Here is a 27150-nt window from a genome sequence, read left to right as displayed (position 1 = left end):
AACTCCCAGGTACCTATTTACTGCTAGGTAACAGGGGCATTCATGGTGAAAGAAACTTTGCCCATTTGTTTCTGCCTGGTCCGGGAATCGAACCCGGGCCACAGAATTACGAGTCCTGCGCGCTGTCCACTCAGCTACCAGACCCCTTATGTTGTGGAACGAGTAAGAAGACAGTGAGGGGGGGGGGGGAGGCAGGTGGTGGTCTGGTCGTTGTCTCCAGTCACTTGTTATCTATTCAGCGACATTAATAACATGTCTAAGATGTTACAAACCCCAGAAAGGTCTACCGCCACCACTTTATAATCACTCGTTAGGACAGACAAGCGCGCGCAAATTAAAACACTCAAATCAGTATAGGTAGTGACTGATGGGGATAATGAAGACTGGTGAGGACAACTAACTGGTCAGGAAAGTGACTGATGAGGAAAGTGATGAAATACTCCATGGCGGAACTTTTATTCGTTCTCTCAAGCTTTTACGCTCATACGATAAATAAATGTAAAATTTAACTTCATTTATCTCCATTTTTTATACAGTGGAGGACAGAATTGAGACATTACAAGAAATGTGCGATATTATTGGATCGTAATGCCTTGGGCAAAGATCCAGAGAGGGGAACGCGTGCACACGGTACCTGATTGATTGATGAAGATCAAGCCACGCAAGAGGTGGCACGGGCATGAATAGCCTGTAAGTGGTAGATTTGCTTTGGAGTGAATGTGAATGTGATCTTTGGTCCTTAAAGGATATACTGCGTGCTGTGCTCGCATTTAAATCGTCAGTCCTTACTATGTGGCTGCTATCGCGGGGAGGATACTGCTTGACAGTATTTATGAAGGTCCAGAAGCTGCTGGACACCTTTCTTGACCCGAAGAGTGGCAGTGTTGATGGCTTCAGGAAGGTTACTGCAATATTCAGAGACTCTTAAAGTTCTTCTAGTGTCCTTGGGTTGCTTCACATTCCAGGAGATAGTGAAATAGTGGCTTTTCTGTGATTGTTTGGCAGAAGATGCATTCCCACTCGCTGGGCTCACAAACTTCTCAGTTGCATCTGTATTCTAGACGTAGTCTATATAGCCATTACTGTGGATTACTTTCGGGATATTTAACCTGTCTAACCTGGTGGCCTGAAGACACCATATTGCAGAGGGCGAACGTTCTGCTACTCTCTGGTGTAGATGGGCTGTGTTGAGGTGTGAGAGGTTTCTGGTGATAAGTGTTTTTTATGTACTCCAGGCTGGGTTGGATTCTTTTGTGGATCACTGGATGACGAGTTGCCAATTTAGCAGTTTCATCGGCTCTGTCATTTAATGGGATTCCAACGTTGGATGGGATCCAGTTTAGAGTGGAGTCCTTTGCCTTTAACTACTGCTCCTTGATACAAATTTGTGGTAATTATTTCCACGTTGTCTTTCCACTTCTGTTTTCCTAATATTTGAAGAACAGCTTTTGAGTGTGTGTATGACTGCATTTTGAGTGTTTTGTGCAATGCCTGTTGTATGACAAACACCTCAGTTTGGGCTGATGATACTGGTCCTCCCAGTCTCCAATATGCCTGTTCACTGTCCGTGCAAAGAGCAGCGCCAACACACTCATATTCTGTGTCCACCGATTCGTCTGGGAAGACGTGGGTGACTACTGCAATGCTGCTCATTGGCTTTCTATGATGCGCCATATGATTGTTGGATCATAGGCAGCCTTTTTCATCAGACGACCTTCTATTACTGTAGGCTCCCCCCCCCTCCTTATGATACCTGGAGATTACATTACTTATTAACACACGAGGTGAGTGGGAGAGCCCTGAGGGAGCCCAAGCCAGAGGCAGCTACACATCCCGTTATCACCACCACGCACCACACACACACACACACACACACACACACACACACACACACACACACACACACACACACACACACACACACACATCAGTCTCTGTGACACTACCACCCACCAGGGCACTACCTGGTGCCTACCTGCCTACACAACTACCCCATGACACCACCATTAGTATTCATTCGGTAACACAACAACTACCAAAGTCATGCCCTTCCTCACCCTCCCAACCTTGGCTACAGTGTGGCAACAATTACCACCTCCTCGTCAACACCACACCCTCCTAAAACATTAACATATCCACAAGACAAGGAGCTACACTACAGGGAGCTACACTACAGGAGCTACACTAGCTTTCCACTACAGGGAAAGTGAATGTTACTAAACTTAGAAACCCTGAGAACGATGTGCTTCGCAGGCCCTCAAGTTTTATGTTTCAATAGCAGCCTAATGTAATGTTTACTGAAGGACTAACTCCTCGTGCTTGTGTATAGACTACCTGTAAATATCTGCCAACTTGTCTGCTTAAAAGTGTGAAAGATCCATGGATGAAAGAAAACTGTTGGTTGGCATTTTGCCTTTCCTGTCAATGATCTCTGTTATGCTCACGCGCGGACACTAATCTCTTATTTATAGAAACACGGATAGATTTAGTGACGAGGCCATTGGGGAGAGAGGAAGAGCAGTGAGGGAAGGAGAGGAGGAAGACCCGGGTACCCCATCTAGTAGCTTTTAAGACGTACTTGTAAACTGCATTGTTTACAGAAGCAGCTGGCAAAACCCAACCTAACATTGTCAATACATATTTACAAGATCAGATTACTACACACACACACACACACACACACAGGGCTTAAATAAACCCATTAGGAACATAATTTCCTTACACCCGATGCTTCTAGTCACCCTAGCAGCAAATAGGTTCGCTGGAGTGAGGCAACTGTTGTGGCTTCCAGCCTAGAGAAGACTGGTCGTTGGCGTAAGATCCTAGATGACCTTGATGAGCCTATCGGGCTTCCTGTCCCCGAGAGTGAGAAACAATTACACCATTACCAACTATTATGGAATGCGGACCACAAGAGCAGACAACCTTAATACAGTGTTGCTCACGTTAATTGTTCTCCCCCCAGACCACAGAGGTGGGAAACGGGGTAATGTTTATCTCTGTAAGTAACCATTCTTATCTTGGGAGTGACCTGGACCACAGAGGGACGCTGTCATTACTACCTGATCTTCTCTATTTATGGCGCGTGGGGCATCATACCCTTGACAGTGGCCCAACACACTCCTCACACTGTATAAATAAATCACATTAACGTGGATGTATTAATGAGAACATTGATTTTCTCATTGGTACATAACGTTAATGTGATTTCTTTGTGCATTTGAAGTAGAAGTAGTCCAGGATGTAGTCCAGGATGTAGTCCAGGATGTAGTCCAGGAAGTAGTCCAGGAAGTAGTCCAGGATGTAGTCCAGGAAGTAGTCCAGGAAGTAGTCCAGGAAGTAGACTTCCTGAACCACAGGACAAAGTGCATGGCGGCATTATATTCTGATTAGGCTTCAGTGGTAGCCTCAGGAGCCTTAGATGATTCAAGTGAATCCCAGGTTGCAAAGCTTTTGATCGTGTCGTGGTGTAGTGGTCTAAGGCGTTTGCTTGCCAGTACCCAGAACATAGGTTCGAACCCTCCTCACGGGCTCCTACTAATTTTCCAACACTCGCATTATTATTGTGAATAATTCGGTTCGCTGAGTTAATCATAGTTCCCTTCTTGTGTATTAGCTTAAGTTATGAGTACATATCTTACCCATCAACCCCCACTCATAATGAGTCGTATGTCTCATTTTTGAAACCCCCTCCATGTCGGCTCTGGTATTGAATAATAACTCACCGCTACTCAATATAAATGTTGAGTGAGGTAGTGGAAACCTACACCGGGTTGTACAATCACTTCTCTGGCTGTTACAACTTCCGACGACGACCCCATCATACACTCTGGTAATTACCTAGGGTAATCACCTAGGGTAATTACATGCTTGCCATGCTTCCCTGTAGTGCGAGCTGTGTGCAGTCTTGCTGGACCGTGGCGACAAGTGACACCCATTTATATTCATAGTTCTGACACTGGCCCCGAGCTATATTTGACAATGCTCCCCCTTTTGACTTTTCATATTGTTTAATTGTGAAAGATGTCAAATGAGCGTGCGCGCGCGCGCGCGTGTGTGTGTGTGTGTGTGTGTGTGTGTGTGTGTGTGTGTGTGTGTGTGTGTGTGTGTGAGAGAGAGAGAGAGAGAGAGAGAGAGAGAGAGAGAGAGAGAGAGAGAGAGAGAGAGAGAGACAGAGAGACAGAGAGACAGAGAGACACAGAGAGAGAGAGAGAGAGAGAGAGAGAGAGAGAGAGAGAGAGAGAGAGAGAGAGAGAGAGAGAGAGAGAGAGAGAGAGAGAGAGAGAGAGAGAGAGAGAGAGACCGAGAGACCAAAATGGCGACAAGTACACACACTCAAATGGCCTCAGTGTTTGAGAACAAGTGATGAAACTGAGAAAAGGGGAAAACAGATAGACAGAGAACGACAAGGTGTGTGAAGAACTCGACAAGAGATTCCAGGTCTTCACAATAGAACAAGGAGAGGTCCCTGCACTAAATGAGGAGGCAAACCAAGCAACCTTGAAGGAATTTGACCTCACCAGTGAGGTCAAAAGGAATCTGTTGGAGCTGAATGTGACAAAGACTGTTGGGCCTGACAGAATCTCATCATGGATACTAAAAGAGGCAGGACCAAAGATCCGAAGCTCAACCCCCGCAAGCACAGTCATGCACTCGGGACGCACGGTAATGGCGAACCACAAGACGGGCCAGAATCACTCATGAACGTTGGCATGGTACGAGCGCCTACATACAACATTCCTCCCTTCCTGCTGACTGACAATTATTAGTGTTGCTGCTGGTGAGAATTGCATGTGTGTGTTACTTCACGTTGCTTCCTCCGTGAGAGTAGGCCCATGTGTGGCATCATACCCTCTCCCCCTCGCAGCCTCCAGCATCACAGTATTGACCAGACCTGCCGGTCCCAGCCGCCCGCTTACTCCACTACTGCAATACGCGTCTCCCTCACTCCCTCCTGCCTCGCTCTCTTAATTCTCACTCTCCCCTCCCCGCTCTCTTTATTCTCACTCTCCTCCCCTATTCCTCATTTTCTCCCCTAGAGCCCTCTCCGCACCTCTCCCATAGCTCAATAACAAAGCCAAAGTAACTAAACAAGAGATGACAAGTACTGCATGTTGCCAAGACCTGTTTCTGACTGAATGGGTGTAGAGGATAAATATAACAGTATAGGGCGGTGTTATTCGATGCAGGTTCGAATCCTCGTCACGCCCCTTGTGGATTTGTTCAGTATAGGGGTGGTTTTTGCGAGTTGTGGTAGTTGTAGCTAGAATACTGTCTCGGCTTACTGGTGTCACCTCTCACAATTGTCAACCATATCCACACAAGACTTTTCCTTTATGGCATATAGGAATCTTGCTTTTTAATATATCATCAAATATTTCCAAAGAAATCTCAAACATTGAGGCCATTTGAGTGTGTACTTGTCGCCATATTTGGTCGCACACGCACACACACACAGGCTCAGGAATCTGTACACCTGTTGATTGACGGTTGAGAGGCGGGACCAAAGAGCCAGAGCTCAACCCCCGCAAGCGCAATTGGGCGAGTACACACACACACACACACACACACACACACACACACACACACACACACACACACACACACACACACACACACACACACACACACACACCGAGAGAGTATGACTTCACCAACCCTGCCATCCAAATGCAGGTGGCGGGGGATGTGTGTGTAATCATTTAGTTATGTTAGGGTATTATGGACCGTCAGACCGTCCTGTTAGTGGTGGCGGGAATGTTAGTCTCACACACGTTAAACAATTTACATTTGTGCGTGCTTAACAGAGCTTACCTAGTTGTGACTACGACGGATGTTATCAACTGCCTGCCTGCCTGCCACCCTATTTTGTACTACTGTATTTGTGTATGTTATGACCACAATACCCGGTCACTTGGTGGCCCACTGAAGGATCTACACCCACCGAGACAGAGAGAAAGGACAATCAAAGGGTCTTCCAGACTTACACCCCCTAAAGCTCCCCCTAAAGGATGAAGGATGAAGGCAATAATGTTTCGGTTGAGAAGACACGGAGGCTACACGCCCACGCCAGCTACACGGATGCCACGACACATTCCTTCAGCGTGAGGCGGACAAGAAAGTGGAACGACCTGGAGGGTACACGAGAGATTTTCTGCACCCGTAGTTTTAAAAACAGAAGTAGCAATACAACAAAAAAGTGTTCGAGAATCATTCAATTAGACGACGGATAGTTGGATAGAGGGGGGGGGGGGCTGAAGGTCGGTCCTGAGCACTGTTAGGTCAGTACACACGTTTTTATAAATTAAAAAATTGTAAAACCTTTGCTTTATTCAAAAGTAAAACCAAAACGTACCGAATTTCGTAGTCATAGTTTCCTACTTTGTGCTTTAAACTCACACTGTGGGCCTGCGGGCCGCTCCAAGCAACAGCCTAGTGGACCAAACTCACAAGTCAAAAGGCCGGGCTTGGGGAGTAGAAGAACTCCCAGAACCCCATCAACCAGGTATCAACCAGGTAACTGCTTCTTACTACCAACTTCCCCAATATTAGTACCTAAGACATGTTTCTTCACCGGCGTGTTTCTGTCATTTTATATTGTAGTTATACGCTGATGCAAAATTTTGTTACAATGTACCTTTTCATCTAACCTGATATGTTAGATTAAGGACCGGCCCGAAACACTATGTGTTAGTGGCTCTGCATGAATGTAAAAATACGAATCTTATGTAATCTCAACAACCCATTGTACCTTCTTGTAAATAAAAAATATTATTATTAATTAGTATTATGATACACAGACAAAGGAGTGTGGGCGGTGGAAGGGTGGGTGGGTGGTGGAACAAGGCGTAGGGTTAAAACTGAAATAAGTTTATTGAGGTAGGGTGGTGGAAAAATGCAACCTGCTCTCGCACAAGGCAGCACATATATGACTTGTTGCTTATAGTCACTAATTTGCTTATAAATAAGTACATATGCGACATATTCCAAGCCATATTTGGCCATTTGCAAGATATTGACTATAAGCAAGTGCGAGAACGGGTTGAAAAAGGGAACCGTGAAGGTAGAGATAGTACTGAACTACAAATTAGTCTCGTTAATAAGTACAGTTATTAAATTACTGTAGTAATGTTTAAGAGGGCATTCTTTAGCCTACTAAGTGGTGTTGATTAGTTAAAGGTGACTAACAAGTTCATGTACGTTTATTGAGAGAATAAAATGTCTAACGTTGTCAACGTGTCTAACGTTGTCAACGTGTCTAACGTTGTCAACGTGTCTAACGTTGTCAACGTGATTAACGTTGGTGGAGTGTAGCACAGATCTTGTGATTGAAGTTCAGGAGAAAGTGAGAGTTAGCAAGACGGGGAACTGGGAGAGTTTCGGCTCAAGGCTGCAACTACAACACACTCTGCAAGTTCAATAGCATAGCAAGACAGCTCCGTGCCCTGACGACCGTTATATGGTGACAGCTCCGTGCCCTGACGACCGTTATATGGTGACAGCTCCGTGCCCTGACGACCGTTATATGGTGACAGCTCCGTGCCCCTGACGACCGTTATATGGTGACAGCTCCGTGCCCTGACGACCGTTATATGGTGACAGCTCCGTGCCCTGACGACCGTTATATGAAGACAACTCCGTGCCCTGACGACCGTTATATGAAGACAACTCCGTGCCCTGACGACCGTTATATGAAGACAACTCTGTGCCCTGACGACCGTTATATGGTGACAGCTCCGTGCCCTGACGACCGTTATATGAAGACAGCTCCGTGCCCTGACGACCGTTATATGAAGACAGCTCCGTGCCCTGACGACCGTTATATGGTGACAGCTCCGTGCCCTGACGACCGTTATATGAAGACAACTCCGTGCCCTGACGACCGTTATATGAAGACAACTCCGTGCCCTGACGACCGTTATATGAAGACAACTCTGTGCCCTGACGACCGTTATATGGTGACAGCTCCGTGCCCTGACGACCGTTATATGAAGACAGCTCCGTGCCCTGACGACCGTTATATGAAGACAGCTCCGTGCCCTGACGACCGTTATATGAAGACAGCTACGTGCCCTGACGACCGTTATATGAAGACAACTCTGTGCCCTGACGACCGTTATATGGTGACAGCTCCGTGCCCTGACGACCGTTATATGACGACAGCTCCGTGCCCTGACGACCGTTATATGAAGACAGCTCCGTGCCCTGACGACCGTTATATGAAGACAGCTCCGTGCCCTGACGACCGTTATATGAAGACAACTCCGTGCCCTGACGACCGTTATATGAAGACAGCTCCGTGCCCTGACGACCGTTATATGAAGACAACTCCGTGCCCTGACGACCGTTATATGAAGACAACTCCGTGCCCTGACGACCGTTATATGAAGACAACTCCGTGCCCTGACGACCGTTATATGAAGACAACTCCGTGCCCTGACGACCGTTATATGGTGACAGCTCCGTGCCCTGACGACCGTTATATGAAGACAGCTCCGTGCCGTGACGACCGTTATATGAAGACAACTCCGTGCCCTGACGACCGTTATATGAAGACAACTCCGTGCCCTGACGACCGTTATATGAAGACAACTCCGTGCCCTGACGACCGTTATATGAAGACAACTCCGTGCCCTGACGACCGTTATATGAAGACAACTCCGTGCCCTGACGACCGTTATATGAAGACAGCTCCGTGCCCTGATGACCGTTATATGAAGACAGCTCCGTGCCCTGACGACCGTTATATGAAGACAACTCCGTGCCCTGACGACCGTTATATGAAGACAGCTCCGTGCCCTGACGACCGTTATATGAAGACAGCTCCGTGCCCTGACGACCGTTATATGAAGACAGCTCCGTGCCCTGACGACCGTTATATGAAGACAACTCCGTGCCCTGACGACCGTTATATGAAGACAGCTCCGTGCCCTGACGACCGTTATATGAAGACAACTCCGTGCCCTGACGACCGTTATGAAGTTGTGTGTTCAAAATGCGCGTTATTTCGAACACAATTCCTTGATTGGTCGAATGCTTATGATTCTTGAACCATTTATAATGTCCCAAATTTTACTTGAAACACAAACACCGTTTTCTTACAAAAATCTAGCCCTGGCGGTGGCCCCTGAGACATGATAAATTCACGATATAAACATATACTGTACATCAGAGACAAATATGCACGCATGCCATCCTTGACCTAAAACTGCACATCATGCAAGGTAGTTCACATGCCAATGTGTTCAATGTTGTTATAGATTCAGCTACTAGGAACAAGTTCCAAGTAGCACGGGCTATGGTGAGCCCGTAACTTACCTGGCACAGGTGCGGGGCAAGCAGCACGGCCTATGGTGAGCCCGTAGTGGACTTACCTGACACAAGAGCGCGCTAGTTTACCTGAATGACGAACGAGTCTATCTTTCCTTATAAGCACTTGCTTAGTACATGTAGGTTACCCTTAGTGAATACCGTCTTGCCTCCCGTTTTTTGTGGAGGGGGGGGGGGGCCAGGGAAATTCCTGCACGGGTCCTAAGCCTCTGGCTGGCCCTCTAAGTGTTGCTTGTTTCTGTTTTACTTGGGCGGAGTGTGAGTATTTATGACTCGTATGGTCGCTTCGGTAAGATTTTGCTCCATGCGTTTAACAACTTCTGTTCTGTTGAATTTACGCTGAACTCTTATTTGGGTTGTAACTGTGCACTGTTTTAGATAATGTTCCGGTGGTCTCTCGGGCATTTCTCCACAGTGCTGATATTTCCTTTCATCTTCTGGAATTTGCTTACTGTAGGTAATGTATGCACATGACTGTAAAGCTGCCGCCCAGTTGGGTGGGTGTGTGGAACAAGAATAATAACTGTGTGATTCACCATAGATGTAAAGTGCCTTGTATATAGTGACTTGTGAGCCTCTTACTGAATCACTTGTGACACAAAAGATTATTGATGAGTGTATTTGTGTGGGTGATTAAATATGTATGTGTATGTATATATGTATACGTATATTTATATGTACATGTATGTATGAGTATGTGTACATGTATATATAACATTAATAATTTTGTAACTAGCGTCAAAAGATTGTTATTTGCTTAGCTAAACGAACTAGAGGGTTCAGTTCCTGAACCGATTATGTGCCTCTGTAATCCTTTACACCACCGCCCACAGGATGGGTATGGGGTGCATAATAAAGAAATTGAATTGGAACCTATAAGCCTGTTTCCCATGCACATGGGTATCCAAGCCTGATGCGATGTAAGTGTACTTCTGTTGCTCTACTTCTCCCTTTCATCAAACTAAGTGGTTCGTAGTTGGTTGAATTCTTGTACCAACCCGCAGATCTTGATGTTGCAACTGCTGTGTTGTGGTCACTGTACATCTTCTGCATTGCTCTATTTCTAATTACTTTCTTAATCTGTGATAGACTGTGGTATATAAATGTCAACATTTCTTCTCTTAATTGCAAGTTTTGCAGCTTCGTCTACAATGTCATTTCCTATTATTCCCATATGACTTGGCACCCAGTTGATAAGTACCCGACGGCCTTGACGTTTGAGTGTTTGCATTAATGATATGACATTTGTTATCAGATGAATGTTGTCATGTATGTGTTCTTGTTGTATGTCTCCCGTTGACTTGGTGTTTATAATTTTCACCAGTAGCGCAGTGGTAACACTCGCCCCACGCTTCGCCAGCGACTTAACCTAGGTTCCTATCCTGGCCGGAGAGGACAGACTCCTTAAATGTACGCCTTAGGTCACCCAGTAGTGATTGGGTTGTTAAACGATTGGCAGGTCGTATTCCAGGGAAACTAGTAGGAAAGGCTGATCACGAGTTATGAGACGAGACAGCTCTCAGCCTGCTTACAGGATTCTAGCAGTCGTATGTTCCTGTACCCACGTGTATATAAAAAAAAAAAATAACTCGCAGGTATATGCCAGGTTTTTGGAGGAGTTACCGGATCAGCCTGGCTATGACCTGGCCCTCTCCCACTCCGGAGTATGCGCGCCCCTCGGAATTATTATTATTCCAGTGCTAACCAGCTGTGTTGTCCGGTTCCGTGAAGTGTTTATGCCAACCATCGACCTGTGTACGTATCCCCCTAACCCCCCCCCCCGTCATACCTCCCACATGCCTTCCCGCTCGTGTGTGTGCCATCCACACACTACATTACACCCGTCGGATGACTGGGTTGGGGAAGGGGGAGTGGTCTGTATACTATATTGATAGTGAAAGTGAACGAGGTAATTTTTATTGGTATGTTCTCTCTACAATTTGAACTTATCGCCATCTTTTACATGAATTTACCTGAGGGCCTCTAACACTTTAGTGGCCTCGTCGAGGACAGGGAAAAGGGGGAAAGAGAGAGATAAGGGGACAGCCGGGGACCCTTATCTGTCCCCATAGTAGAGCCAAAATATATACAAAATAAATATTCCCTGCAAGACAATGATCAGCGGCCCTTCCCAGGGTCCCAGCAGCAACAGGTGATTTGAATCTGTAGTCAGCAACAGGTGAAGGTTAAGAGGATTAGTGTAGGGAGGGACAGACAGCCCTGCGTGTAGAGGACACACGGCCCTGCGATAGACAGCCCTGCGTGTAGGGAGCACAGACAGCCCTGCGCAAAGGAATCAACACAGAAGCGCGCACAATCAGGTACCCCTGACCCCGCTGGGTCATGTACCCACAGATCACGTGGATGGTGGTGGTACACCTCGTCATCACTGGCCCTCACCAGCACCTATCATTCCAATGATACAGGCATTACGCCCCGTCACTGGCACCTCCCCCCCCCCCTCACCACAGTCCCACACCCACATAATCACCACCTCCCTCACCTCCCCAAGGTCACACATCACGCCCTTCGTCACCAGATCAACTCACCACTTGAGTGGAGGCGCAGTGGTGAAGGTCCGCCGCCCGATAAGAAACGGTTTCATAGACGCGAGTTTAACACAACATTTATCATCATTCGGTTTCACAAAACGCTAATGCGATTAATGTGACCATAAAATAAATACATACATTCGACAAAAAAGTATATAATTCACAGGCACGAATTGACACGTACAAAATTAATATCTTTCGAGCAGAGGATTACGTCATTTACGTCGGTTTCTATGGCAACGACACGCCAAAACAAAAGCCAAACGACACGTGCAAGCGTTCGGGAGCCTTGGTCAATACTGTTGATGGCGGTCTATGCATTATTTCGCGCCACGTCTATTTACTCTTCCTTTACGGGGATGAAATAAATACTTTGTCTACATGCTGGAGAGATCTCAAGGGGTCATCAACCAGCGAGCGCCGCTGGTACAGGCGGCCTGACAAGAATGATAAGTCAAGGTTGGTCACTTTTGGCAACTTTCTTGATAACCATTAAATACCACTGCGCGCTTTCACAAGCCGTATTCATATTTGGCAGCAGTCTAACAAGTTGACGTACATAACACGGACGCAAAGAATGATGCAAGTGTAAAATTTTGACAAATACTTGTACACATAAACAGCAGAAGCAGTACCAACCTGCCCTGCAGCACGCCCCGGGTACCCCAGCGGTGGCCATGGGATCCCACCACCTGTCCCGCCTTTTCCTACCACCTTCCACTTGCTCTCGTGAAACAATCTAAATTCAAATGACCTTGTCTGGTTTGTCCCCCCAGTGTCTAATTTGTATTTTAATCGTCAGACACACACACACATCCTGGGACTTTAATATACACAAACCGCTTTCCAGCAAAAACAAATGGAAATGTATACACTAACACGTGGTGCATAGAGCCGAGCTGGCTGGTCAAGGTAGACACTATAAACACTGGCAGAACACAGTAGCTGTAACGTAAGTTGTTACAGTCACAGTGTAACTCGCGAAGGTGTAGTGTGGGGGTGTAGTCACGGGCGCCAGGTGTAGTGTGGGGGTGTAGTTTTTTAGTGGAATAAACACTCAAAATGTTTAGTGTTAGCATTCCTGACGCTCTCACCTCATTCACAGTGGTGTGTTTACACACAGCAATACCCAGCCGTACCTTGCATCCCCTCCCACGCACACGCTAACAAGGGAAGAGCATATTTAAGGCTTACTGATGAAGCTCAATGGTCTCCAGTGCTCCTAGCTGTCTGTTACACACTCACTGTCTACCCTCCTCCCTCCCTCCCTCCCTCCCTCTCTCGTTCCTCTTCACTAACTCATTCCCCCAATTCCTTCATCTATACATGTCAATATATCTAAGTTTATCTTTCTCACCATACCACTCCGCCTCGTACAAAAATCTCTCACCTTTACTCCTAAATGTCATAAAAAGTTCCTTATCGTGTATGATATCCCCGTATCATATCTTTCTATTGAACAATGCCCCTTTGACAACTTGAAAAGTAAGCCACTTCCCGGCACCTCTCACTCTTGTGGATTCCTTCCCATATTGGTCTCCGAATGCATGATAGAACTGATGAGTTAGCCAAGACTTTTGCTCGTAAAGAGAGAACTGATTACCAACTTGGACTGCCTTTAAGCAGCCTGAGGGCAGCAATATCCCAGGAACATCAACTAAATTTCGGAGACTTGAGGCAAAGTGAAATTCACACCAGTTACTCCATCTATGATCATTCTATTATGCAGGAAGAACCGCACGTCTATGGGTCATCCAATAACGTTAGCAGACTTCTAGATGTTACCACTGCTAGGCTTAGGCTCGGCTACAAGTACCTCTGGGAGTTTGTAACATCTGATGAAGATTTGACTAAATGTAAACTCTGTCAGCAGAACTATTCGCATACTTTGCGTCATATAATGGAATGTGAAAAATATCGTGGAATTTAGAGATAACACCATCAATAGTGTTCAAGAAATATGTAAGTATTTCATTCATAATGATGTGCTGCCCGAAATCTTAGCGAAGTATCCAAAATTTGCTTACTGTAGGTGCAGCATGCACATGACTGTAAAGCTGCCGCCCAGTTGGGTGGGTGTGGAGCAAGACTAGTAACTGTGTGACTCACCATAGATGTAAAGTGCCTTGTATAGTGACTGTTGTGAGCCTCTTGTTGATCACTTGTGACACAAAAGATTATTGATGTGTGTATTTGTGGGGGTGATATGTATGTATATATGTATACATATATGTACATATATGTATGGTATGAGAATGTGTACATGTATATACAACATTAATAATTTTGTAACTAGCGTCAAAATTTTTTTATTTGCTTAGCTAAACGAACTAGAGGGTTCAGTTCCTGAACCGATTATGTGCCTCTGTAATCCTTTACACCACCGCCCACGGGATGGGTATGGGGTGCATAATAAAGAAAATTGACCTCTCACCCATATAACTACTTTGTACTTTACAGTCCTGGTACTGAATGATGTGTGGCGAGTAACTCCAATGATTCGCGAATGTATGTAATGAATTCAACGATTCTTCGCGGCGGGGATCGTATTCCAGGACCTGCCCGAAACGCTACGCGTACTAGTGGCTCTACAAGAATGTAACAACTCTTGTATATATCTCAAAAAAAAAATGTATACCAAGCCATGCGTATATCGTGTACACAGTAAGACAACTATCTACCGCCCCCCCTTCCAATCACGTGTAACAGATAAGTGTCTTGTACAAAACTCTCACCTTTACTCCCAAATGCCGTAAAAGGTTCCTTATCGTGCATGATATCCCCGTATCATATCTCTCTGTTGAACAATGCCCCTTTGACAACTTGAAAGGTAAGCCACTTCCCGGTACCTCTCACCTATGCTACCTTGTCCTGGTACTGAATGGTGTGTGCCGAGTAACTCCAATGACTCACGAATGTACGTGTACAAATCCCATGCGTATATCGTTTACGAAATACACGCAGCTGTCTACCTCCTCTTCCAATCAAGTGTAACCGATAAAAAAAGAACTATGGCGTTTGGTAATAGTATCCCACAAAGATCTCCGAGCAGAGGACGTTTCCCGTGCAGAGAATTTGAACGCGGGCGTTGTACAGTGTCTGGGTCCTGTGTGATGCAGGAGGCCCTTCACGATTAGTAATATTGCCTCCATGCTGCGCTCCTCTCTCTAGTGTGTGTATATAGGTATGTTTCTTGGTATATTGGTAATCCTACGGGTCTCTCGTTGTGTGGATGTGTGGGTGTGCGCACATCACACCTGCACCTCAACTACAAGTGTACATGCACGAATGTATATATTAATGTATATATTAATATATTATATGTATGTATTAATGTATATATTAATATATTATATGTATATATTAATGTATATATTAATATATTATATGTATATATTAATGTATATATTAATTACTATGCTATGTATCCTCACAATCCCAATGTACCTTCTTGTATATAAATAAATAAATAAATAAATATATTACCACCATTACAGTCTAATAATATACCCACGATTCCGAAGGGTCTTGTTAATCCGTTTTATTAAATGAATCGATAAAAAATATAAAAATACTGTACGGTCGTATATATAAAATTCAATTTAATTAAACTGATATGACTACATTGTAACAACAATAAATTACCAAACAAAATATTCAAAATCGCGCCATTTTAAATGACCATGCCACGAGCCACCACCACGAGGTCAATAATTACTGGAACACTGAGTGTGAACCAGTTGCTTCTAGAGAGCGAGAGGACCAGCGGTAATAAATGTAGAGCAGAAATGTTTAGAGCAGCTGAATGTTGAGTCAGAGCGGCCAGCAATGAATAAGTAATGAAATGGTCTGCGCTGCTGATATGTTCCCACAGAGTACAAGGGGGGGGGGTCCTGTAGCACAGTGGTCGACGTCCTCGGCTCATAACCCAGAAACTCCGAGTTCCAATTACCAATTTTGCCAATGATTAGTTGAGCATTTAAGCCTATGTAAAGCAAATTACTTTGATCACATTGCGGGGTTCTGGGTATTGCGCATTTCAGTGTCGAGGTGCCGGGCGACCACTCCCGGCCAGTAACCAGGAGCTACCAACACACCAGTAACCAGGAGCTACCAACACACCAGTAACCAGGAGCTACCAACACACCAGTAACCAGGAGCTACCAACACGCCAGTAACCAGGAGCTACCAACACACCAGTAACCAGGAGCTACCAACACACCAGTAACCAGGAGCTACCAACACACCAGTAACCAGGAGCTACCAACACACCAGTAACCAGGAGCTACCAGTAACCAGGAGCTACCAACACACCAGTAACCAGGAGCTACCAATACACCACTGGCAGCCAGCATTCCGGCACCAACCAGTACACGTGAAAATTAATGCATGACACGAATGTTCTCTAAAATATTTTATTTATCACCCTCGATATCTATAATTTATTAATCTTGATAAGTGATGACTTAACATTTATTCCACTTGGGATTAGGCCTTTAATGCTTAATCTGACACGTTTAGGCCCAGCTTTATTACGATATTATTATTCAGAATTATCTTGAGATTTGTTTATTTTTTTTTTATATATACAAGAGTTGTTACATTCTTGTACAACCACCAGTACGCGTAGCGTTTCGGGCAGGACCTTAATCCAATGGTCCCTGGAATATGATCCCCGGGAAGAATCGTTTAACAACCAGGTACCCATTTTACTGTTGAGTTAAACAGAGGCTACAGTTAAGGATTTGCGCCCAGTAAATCCTCCCCGGCCAGGATACGAACCCAGGACAAAGCTGGTGGAACCCCAGGCGAGCGTCATAACCACTACACCACGGGGGCTGTCTACTTATCTACAAACATCTACGAGAATGTCACAGTAAATTCAGTTGTCCACTGAAAGGTTTGAGGTTTTGGATCTTTTGGAGCTCCTCAGCTTCCGGACAGAAACCGAGGACACAGCCAGCGCTTCCTCTATGGATCGTCAACACCGATGAGCTGAAACTGGAAATTTGCAGCTCTTGGGTCTCTGTTAATGTCAATGAGCCTAGAACCCAATTCTCGGAGAAACCGAGCTTGAGTGGCGCTGCCCAATAAACTCGCCCCACGGGGCAAAATTAAAAAAAATTTAAATTCGCGGCGGGGATCGTATTCCAGGGACCTGCCCGAAACGCTACGCGTACTAGTGGCTGTACAAGAATGTAACAACTCTTGTATATATCTCTCTCTCAAAAACAAGTCGAAATGAATAATAAAAATGAAAATGAGACGATGTTGTCTATGCCTTCACATGCCCACTTTTAGCCCCAACAAATTCAAAATATACGCAAGACAACATCTCTCTCAAGACACCTAACAATGCACAAGCAACAAGACCCTATTAAGGAACCTGTAGCCTCTATACATAACCAGACATATTCTGGCATCAACAAAATAACCGACATAAAGCAAGGCATTATACATAAAGCTAACCAAGTTACGCATCAATAGCACCAAATGACACTGGTAATTTCCTGAACACAACAGAACACACATCATACTGCACCAGCCCTCATGCTAACAGGAGAGTGACAAGATTGATGATTGATGAAGATTAAGCCACCCAAGAGGTGGCACGGGCATGAATAGCCCGTAAGTGGTGGCCCTTTTGAGCCATTACCAGTATCAAAAGATGATACTGGAGATCTGTGGAGGAGAGTGACAAGATATAGTGAACCTACAAGTGATGCCTGTCTTCACCTCGTCACCTTCACCTCATCCTCGGGGACATATCATGCACTAAGACAATTTGAAATTTTCTTAAGTTTCAATCATGATTAAGTTTCAATGATTCAGAAATTAAACATCTGAATCATTAGTGACCCCTTAGTCAATGTTATGAGATGAATTACATGATAACTCTGCCAAAATAGGTGAGTAAAAATAACTCGTGTACTGAAGCATAATTTACTCGGGCATATCAACATAAATGAGTATATGACAGCTTGTAATTTCTAGCTCAATATAGGCGAAGAGTCACAAAATCGTGGCTAAAGTAAGTTGATCAGACCACACACTAGAAGGTAAAGGGACGACGACGTTTCGGTCCGTCCTGGACCATTCTCAAGTCGATTGTGACAATCGACTTGAGAATGGTCCAGGACGGACCGAAACGTCGTCGTCCCATCACCTTCTAGTGTGTGGTCTGGTCAACTAGCTCAGTCCACCTTCTTAAGGGGGCGTTTCTTTTATCCTTGCTGGCTGATTTCTTCTGAGGGTGTGCGTGATAGTCAAGTGTAATTATCCCATTTGTCTTGTCAAACGCTCAATGAAAATTCCCCCAAAATATATAGATGCGTGTATCATGAACATGACAGTGTGTAGTGAATTATGTTGTGCTTTTATTTTCTTTGCGAAACTCATTAACTTTTTGTCGAAATTGCCCATCCGTTGTCCCTAGTCTATCCAGGACCTGTCTCCATGAAATTGTTTATGAAATAATCTAAGATGAGGTCTGATAAAGACCTTTTGTGCCCTCTGTAATGCTTTTGCGCTACCGCTCACAGGATGAGTATGGGGTGCACAATAAACTAATCAAAATCATCTGGGAAGACATTATACAGACGTAGAGGAGTGTAGTGTGAATGAATAAGTGATCACTGAAAGGTGATCACTTATTGTATGTACAGAGGCAGCTATGTACGCATTATAATGTCGGTAAAGATCGGATGAATAGGTTATACAGTAGAGATTCCTCCCCCTCATATGTTGCAAAGAGGGGGGGGGGGGGGAAGGGGAGGAGTTTCGTATAATGCTAGAATTGTCCTGGAGGTAAAAGTACCATGTAAGATTTGGGATATTCCTAGTGAACCCCAAGTAGGGGTACAATTAAAAGCAGCAACAGTAAGCTGGAATATAATGAGAATGAAAAATGTTCCAACTTAGATATAATGTGAGGCACGTCTCATACTCATAAGGGTCCCAGTAGTACAGTCGGGTTCGTTCTCGACGCACAATCGAGAATTTCGAATTCGAATCCTGGGCGGGACAGAAATGGTTGGGCACATTTCCTTTCACTAATGCCTCTGTTTTCCTAGCAGTGAGTAGGTACTCAGGAGTTAGTCAGCTTGCTATGGGGGTTGCAGCCTGGGCAGAGTCAGTAATTCGACCTGTGGCGGAGGAGGGGGGGGGGGGGGCTCGATATAAGCCTAACGTACATTACATTTGTGGTCTATATTCCAGTACATTCACCAGCTTCATTAATTACCATCAACACATGCTAACGTTGCCAAAAATATTGATGATCCATGTATGCTAAAAACAGCCACAAAATATATACTCTGACCTTTCCATTAATTAATCAAGTGAGCCGTTGCGGAAGACATCAAATGCTCAGAAATTAAACCCAAACAGCGTCAGTACTTTCATGGAAAGCTGAAGTGAAGCTCCACAAAAAAAAATCCACCCTTTAATGCAGGCGACGAGTCACAATAACGTGGCTAAAGTAAGTTGACCAGACCACACACTAGAAGGTGAAGGGACGACGACGTTTCGGTCCGTCCTGGACCATTCTCAAGTCGATTGTGACAATCGACTTGAGAATGGTCCAGGACGGACCGAAACGTCGTCGTCCCTTCACCTTCTAGTGTATGGTTTGGTAATCATCCCCCTTTAATGTTTAGTGCTCCATCACTATATATCACGCATGCACGTTCGTTTTCTGCTAGTCTTAACTACTAACTACGAACCACAATAGCTTGTGCGTCAAAGGCATCTCGATAGTCCAACATAATATAGAGCTTCAGCAGTAGCCTATTAGTATTATTATCTTGTCCAATAAGCGATACTAGCAAGAGATTATTTATAACACGCATCTTAGTTTTGGAAATATAAAGTTACCTGTTGAAAGGAAATGTGTATTAATTTCCTGAAATGAAAAGCTGAAAAGTTAATGAAATGCTGTCAAACTTTTGCCTTATTCAAAAATAAATCCAAAAAAGAATCTAATTTCATCTTCATAGTTTCCTAAATAGTACTTGAAACTCGCACTGTATTTAGTGCTACCCAATTCCCCAATATATGTACCTATGCCATACAACTTTACCATCGTAACCATTGCTGTTATCTTATATCATGTTACACACACAGTTTGCTTCATTATATCTTGTAATAATCCTCAAATTATGCTAAAATGTACCTACTTTTTTTTCAAATTTCTTATATAGTATTTTTATATATTTTCTTGCAATGCATTTTTATACCTATTTACAATGTATTTTTATACTTTTCTTACAATGTACCTGCAAACATTTTTTTTTAAATTTGCAAGAAATTATCTTCTTAAAATTACGTTAGATTCAGGATCTGTCCGAAACGCTATGCGTGCTAGTGGCGTTACAAGAATGTAAAACTTCAAGTCTCTGTTCACTAATAAATCCAATGTACCTTCTTGTATATAAGCAAATAAATAAATTCATATAAAGAAATGTAAATGCTAGTTTTGTTCAAAATCGCTAATCTCCGAAAGTTCTTCACCGATTGCTTTGAAATTGACACGACGTTCATTCGAATATGTGCGTATTTTTATATACCTACTATATAGATGTCACATCTGTGACATGCTTTTTTGAAAATGTGTTTTTTATGTGAATTTTCAAGTGAGGGAAATCTCTGAAAGCTCTTTACCGATTGCTTTGAAAACTTGACTAAATTCCATTCGAAAATGCCCGTGTTTTTATATACCTACTATATAGAACTCACCCTCACACACACACACACACACACACAACAGGAGCCTCGCCCACACACACACATACAACAGGAGCCTCACACAAACAGGAGCCTCACACACACACACACACAACAGGAGCCTCGCCCACCCACACACACAACAGGAGCCCCACCCACACACACACACAACAGGAGCCTCGCCCACACACACACACAACAGGAGCCCCACCCACCCACACACACACACAACAGGAGCCCCACCCACACACACACACACACACAACAGGAGCCTCGCCCACCCACACACACACAACAGGAGCCCCACCCACACACACACATACAACAGGAGCCTCGCCCACACACACACATAAGGAGCCTCGCCCTCACACACACACACAACAGGAGCCTCGCCCACCCACACACACAACAGGAGCCCCACCCACACACACACACAACAGGAGCCTCGCCCACACACACACACACAACAGGAGCCTCGCCCACACACACACACACAACAGGAGCCTCGCCCACCCACACACACACACAACAGGAGCCCCACCCACCCACACACACACACACAACAGGAGCCCCACCCACCCACACACACACAACAGGAGCCCCACCCACACACACACACACAACAGGAGCCCCACCCACACACACACACACAACAGGAGCCCCACCCACACACACACACACAACAGGAGTCCCACCCACACACACACACACACAACAGGAGCCCCACCCACACACACACACACACAACAGGAGCCCCACCCACACACACACACACAACAGGAGCCCCACCCACACACACACACAACAGGAGCCCCACCCACACACACACACACAACAGGAGCCTCGCCCACACATACAACAGGAGCCTCGCCCACACACACACAACAGGAGCCCCACCCACACACACACATACAACAGGAAGGAGCCAGTCTCACACCTCAACCATTTTCAAGTTTTAACTGTACTTACGTTTCATTCAGTTGTGGGCAGTACTTTAATATGAGCTCTAGGAATTTGGAGTCGCTGCATACTAGCCGAGGAGGCCTAGGAGGGCTGGTGACGTTGAGAAACTTGAAGATTGTACAGATGAGAAGAAAAACAGCAAAGACAACAACGGCCGACATCTTCCCCCCGGCACGGCTGGAGTTACACTGACTATGACGTCATCCGTTTTGACAGTCGCCAGCAAACGTTGCCAGATATTGCCGTCTCGGGAACGTTTCTTCTTCTCTTAGCTTACAAACTAAACGTTGCTTAAACTACCCCCTTTCAGTATATCTTAGATTGTATGTTTTTTTTTTTAATTTATTCAAGTACATAGAAAGCCATTTGTTTATTAACTGTATTTCCAAAGCCATGACGTCGGTTCCGGCCGGCCGTCGTCTGGCCGTGAAGCTGGTGGGATGCCAGCTGCAACTTATAGCATTATGCAACTCTTAGTTTGATAATGCCGGGTGCCATACATTCTGCTATAATTGACATTAGTGAGGATGACAACAGCTGTATATATGGTGTTATAGTATGTGTACATTAAAGGCAGATTTACATTAATATTACATTAGTACTTATAGACCTATATATTAATTCATTGGGCTGCATAGTTTACTGGATGCTGGTGTTGCAGTGGATGTGTTGTTGTCAACACCCGCAGGGAGAGATGAGACTTCACTCTTACTGCTCCAGTCACCATCCAAGTTATCATTATCAAGCTTATAAACATTTACATTAATTAGCTTAACTGGTGTTGCTCATATAAGCCTATCAATCTATATCTCTATAGGGTTATTAAGGCCACCTCAATAGCTTAATTACTAACAACCAGCCAGATTACTTCAATTAGTTCTGATTTAATATAAGTTCAGGACAATATTAAACTAACTAAATTTAAACATTATCACCTAAACCTTTCGCGTGCTTTACTTCACTATATGCAGATGAATTTGAAAACAATCAAAGAATTAGAGACAACATGAGGAGTTCACTGTATTAAGAATATTAGGTGATATTTAGCGCCCTCTGATTATTTCGAACTTTGATGGTGCTACGTACATAGCCTTCCCGGTTTGGTGCCTTGTTTTGATAATTACCTTACCTTAAAACTGTTTGTAAGCCTAATTAACTAGTTAATATTTATTACAATGTGCTGAAAAACTGCTAAAACCTCTGGAAAAAATGGAAAACTAATCCGATTTCAGGCTATGAAAATCACAGCGGGTCACTATAGACACTAATATTTCATAAAAGGTGGCATTGGGGCCGACCTGGCTAGCCTATGACACTTCCCTACCCCTCCCCCCCCCTCCCCTATCTAGGAACGTTGGGTGAGGTTAGCTCCAAACCTCCAGTCTCGGACAGCCAGCCAAATACAGACATTACATTTTACAGATATTAGACAAATATATAAATAGTTCTTAAAATGGACCGATAACCTAGAATTATAAGATCTTTTCAGTGTGGTTTGGTTTCTTATTTTCAGGAAAAAAATGCCTGTTCGCCTTATGTAGGTCCTGCCCTGCTAGCCAAGATCAAGGGTCACATATCAGTCACTATAGCCTCGCCCAGGGGTGCTAATATCGGCTGGGTCGACTGAGTGGCGCACACCAGTGTTGCCAGATTGGCCTACAAGTAGCGAATTGGGCTACTTTTGAGTGCTCCGCGCTCCCAATTTTTTAAATTTCGCTACTTGCTACTTTTTGGGCTAATTTAAAAGCAAGATGGGCTAATTTGGGCTATTAATGTTAAAAAACTCAATGATGATTATTTATGGTCAGATGCAACACAAGCAAGCGCCCCGCGATAGTAGCCACTGACTGATGATTTAAATGCGAGCACAGCACGCAGTATATATCCTTTCACAACCAAAGATCACATTCACTCCAAAAAATTCTTCCACTTACGGGCTATTCATGCCCGTGCCACCTCTTAGGTGGCTTAATCTTCATCAATCAATCACAAATAAGCGGTTACAGCCCCGCGCCTGTGCCAAGTCCACTACGGGCTCTCAATAGCTCGTGCTGCTTGGAACTTTTTGTTCAGTGTAGCTGAATTTAAAACAACAGCAACAACACAAACTAGGTTATGGGCTGTTTATGGCCGTGCCACCTCATTGGTGGCTTAATCTTCATCAATCAATTACAAACAAGGAACAACGATTTCAGGTTCAACAAGCCACAACTTAGGACAGAAAACAATTTTTTTTTCACCCATGTGGGGCATAACAATGCACAACAGTAGTAGGGAGTAAGAGCCACAGGCTCCTTTTTTTTTCTGGGAAAAAAGGTACCTGTGCGCCCCAAGGGTTTCAGGTAAATTTAGAATATCCCCTGTGCGCCCCAAGGGTTTCAGGTAAATTTAGAAAATCGTGTATAGCGCTTGGGGGTTTTCAGGTAAATTTTGTCAGTCGCAGATTTTAGAAGTAAGGATTTCTTATGAGAAAAATAATTTCCGAGACTTAGAAGTTTGTTAAAGCCTTATGGGAGAAATTCAAATAACGTGTGTAGCACTTTAGGGCTTCCAGGAGAACTCTACGGACATATTTTACATGTTTTCAACTTACAAAATCGTCTGTGTAAGCCATAGTTTTCATATAAATTTAGAAAATCACCTGTGTAAGTCATGGTTTTCAGTGTTTCGTACCTCACACCCCCCTCCCTCCCCCCTTACCTCGCAATCTCTCGCGTCACCTTTATTTACTTTACGCCCGGACAGCCAGTCGGCTCTTAATCTTATCTTATCTTCATAATATCTGGACCGTCCCTCCTCTCTCTCTCTCCCTCCTCTCTCTCTCTCTCTCCTTTCATTCAGTTCAGTTCAACTATTTTCCAACATCGTATGTTTTCTCCTTTTCATTAAGCAAGTCAGTTTTACACAAATAAATCATGTTAGTAAGCATGTTCTAGCTCACGTTCCCCCACCTTAGTCCCCTGTCGTATAATGAATACTATCATTCCAATCCCTCTAAAATTTAAAAATAATCATATTTCAAACGTAGTTCAATACAGTAATTTAGTTACCAAGCTCCAGCGCTTGTCCTCCGCCTTAGCTCTCTCTCGTATCTTCGTTAGTATCAGTCCAATTTCCCTGAAATTTTTACCCTCTGTATTTCAGGCACCATAAATAAGATCAAACAGTTACCAAGCTCCAGCGCTTGTCCTCCGCCTTAGCTCTCTCTCGTATCTTCGTTAGTAACAGTCCAATTTCCCTGAAATTTTTACCCTCTGTATTTCAGGCACCATAAATAAGATCAAAACAGTTACCAAGCTCCAGCGCTTGTCCTCCGCCTTAGTTCTCTTTCATATCTTTGTAAATAAACCACCAATTTCCCTGAAATTTTTACCCTCTGTATTTCAGACACCGTAAATAAAATCAAGTCAGTTATCGAGCTCCAGCTCTCGTCCCCGCCTTAGTTCTCCTTCGTATCTTTGTAAATAACCCATCAATTTCCCTAAAATTAAAAGCAGACATACTTCAAAGTTAGTAAATAAGATCAAGTCAGTTACTGAGCTCCAGCTCTCGTCCCCGCCTTAGTTCTCTTTCATATCTTTGTAATAAACCATCAATTTCCCCAAAATTTTTACCCTCTGTATTTCAGACATAGTAAATATGATGAAAACAATTATAAAACTCTAGCTCTTGTCCTCTATCCAAGTTCACTCCGGTAAATTCATTACTATCAGTCCAAATCCCCCTGAGATTTAAACACTCAACTACATTTTCAGACATAGTAAATAAGATCAAGTCAGTTATCAAGTTTCAACTCTTGTGCCCCAGCTTAGTTCATTTGTACAAGTTCTTTATTTTCCAACTAAATCACCCTGAGATTTAAGATCACCGTATTTCTAACGTAGTAAAATTAATCGGGGCATTAACCAAGCTCCATTTCCTCAGCCTTAGATCATCAGACATAAATATATTCGATCAAGTCCCTCTCAGCCTATCTGTTTATCAGAGTATTTACTTTACCCTTCTCATCCCCAACGTATCCAAACCTTCAATAATCATACTGTATTTGCATATTTTCTCTATATTCAGCTGTGTTCTTCACATTTTGTCCATGTTTTCTATGTTCACTCCATGTTCTTCAAATGTTCACAGTCCCATTCAGTTTATATTTTCACAAGTATCTCCATTTTTCTGTAATCTTTCTCTTAGTCTCATTACTTTCTCTACAAATTCTAGTCATATTTTCTATGTTTTCATGTTCATCACATGTTCTCTTTACAACTTTTATACTCAATATTCATGCTAACTTCCATATTTTGTGTTCTTTGCAATATTCATGTTCCTCTACAAGTTCATGTTCCTCACAAGATCACTTCGTTTTTTTCACCTTCACTTACATGTTTTCTACATTCTTTGTCATATTCTCCATGTTCTTCACAAGTCCATTATTCATTCTTTGTATTCCCTATTCTCCTTATCATGTTTTCATGTTCACTGTATTCATCAACTTTTCTTACATATGTTCTTTGCCATGTTCCCCATATGTTCTCTGGGTTTTTCCCCTTACATGTTATCTAACGTTCCTTAACTAAAAAATCTTTCACCAATCAACTAAAACATAGTCACTTTCGTCATTTCTCAACTAAACTTATTATCCAGTCAACTAAAAATAGTCAGAAATAGCCTCGTTCAACACTGTTCTTAACTAAAACAACCTTTCTCTTAGCTAAAAATTGTCAAAGGAAACTTTTTTCAGCACTTTCTTAACAGGCGCTATGTTTCATCAAGAAAAAATTGTCAAAGGAAACTTTCCAAAACTGTTCATAACTAGCTTTTATCCATCGTCAATCAACTAAAAATAATAACTTTCATCATTTCTTAACTAAACATATTCCCCATTCATCAGAAAATAACCGTGTTCTTCATGTTTCATTGTCATTTCATAACTAAAATTATCTGCCAATCATCAGAAAAAGTCATGTTCATCATGTTTTGGCTTTTGCTCAACTAAAAGTATTCATCGGTCAACTAAAAAATAGTTACTTCATCATGTTTCCTTGTCATTTCTTAACTGAAATATCACTTCTCTCATCTGAAAATAGTCAGGATTAACCTCATTCAACACCGTTCTTAACTAAAACAGCCTTTCGCTTAGCTAAAAATTGTCAAAGGAATCTTTTCAGCACTGTTCATAACTAAAATTATCCATCAATCAACAGAAAAAGCCATGTTCATCATGTTTTGTCTTTTTGCTTAACTAAATTATGTTTTGTCAAGTAAGAAAATATAGTCAAAGATATCTTTCATCGCTGTTCTTAACTGACATTATACTTTGGGGAGCACAAAAATAGTCTCCCTCGTCATATTTTGTCTTTTTCCTCAACTAAAAGAGTCAAATGTAACTTTTTCAACACTTTCGTAACTAAAATTATATATCGCTAAGTAAGAAAAATAGCCAAAGGTGCTCTCCTTTACACCAAAGTTACTCTTTGAGAAATCAAAGACACTCTTCAATACATTAAGGACTTACTCAAAGACACCAAAGTTACACTCAAAGACATCCTTCGAGACATCAAAGACATCCTTAAGACTTCAATGGGAC

The 27150-nt window shown here is 43.5% G+C and overlaps 1 protein-coding gene across 1 annotated transcript in view; it reads right to left on the bottom strand.

Annotated features, from left to right (window-relative positions):
* The window catches only part of Hydr2 (abhydrolase domain-containing protein 2), a 50097-nt gene extending 28319 nt beyond the window's left edge, over window positions 1–21778 (bottom strand). The window contains exon 1 of the mRNA XM_045750175.2: window positions 21576–21778. Coding sequence (XP_045606131.1) covers window positions 21576–21730 — 155 coding nt within the window. The 5' untranslated portion in view covers window positions 21731–21778. The remainder of the gene's footprint in view (window positions 1–21575) is intronic.
* Window positions 21779–27150: the final 5372 nt, after the last annotated feature.

The sequence above is a fragment of the Procambarus clarkii genome, chromosome 5 (assembly GCF_040958095.1).
Source record: "Procambarus clarkii isolate CNS0578487 chromosome 5, FALCON_Pclarkii_2.0, whole genome shotgun sequence".
NCBI lineage: Eukaryota > Metazoa > Arthropoda > Malacostraca > Decapoda > Cambaridae > Procambarus > Procambarus clarkii.
Note: the sequence above shows the minus strand (reverse complement) of the source record. Positions and strands in the feature narration are given on the sequence as shown.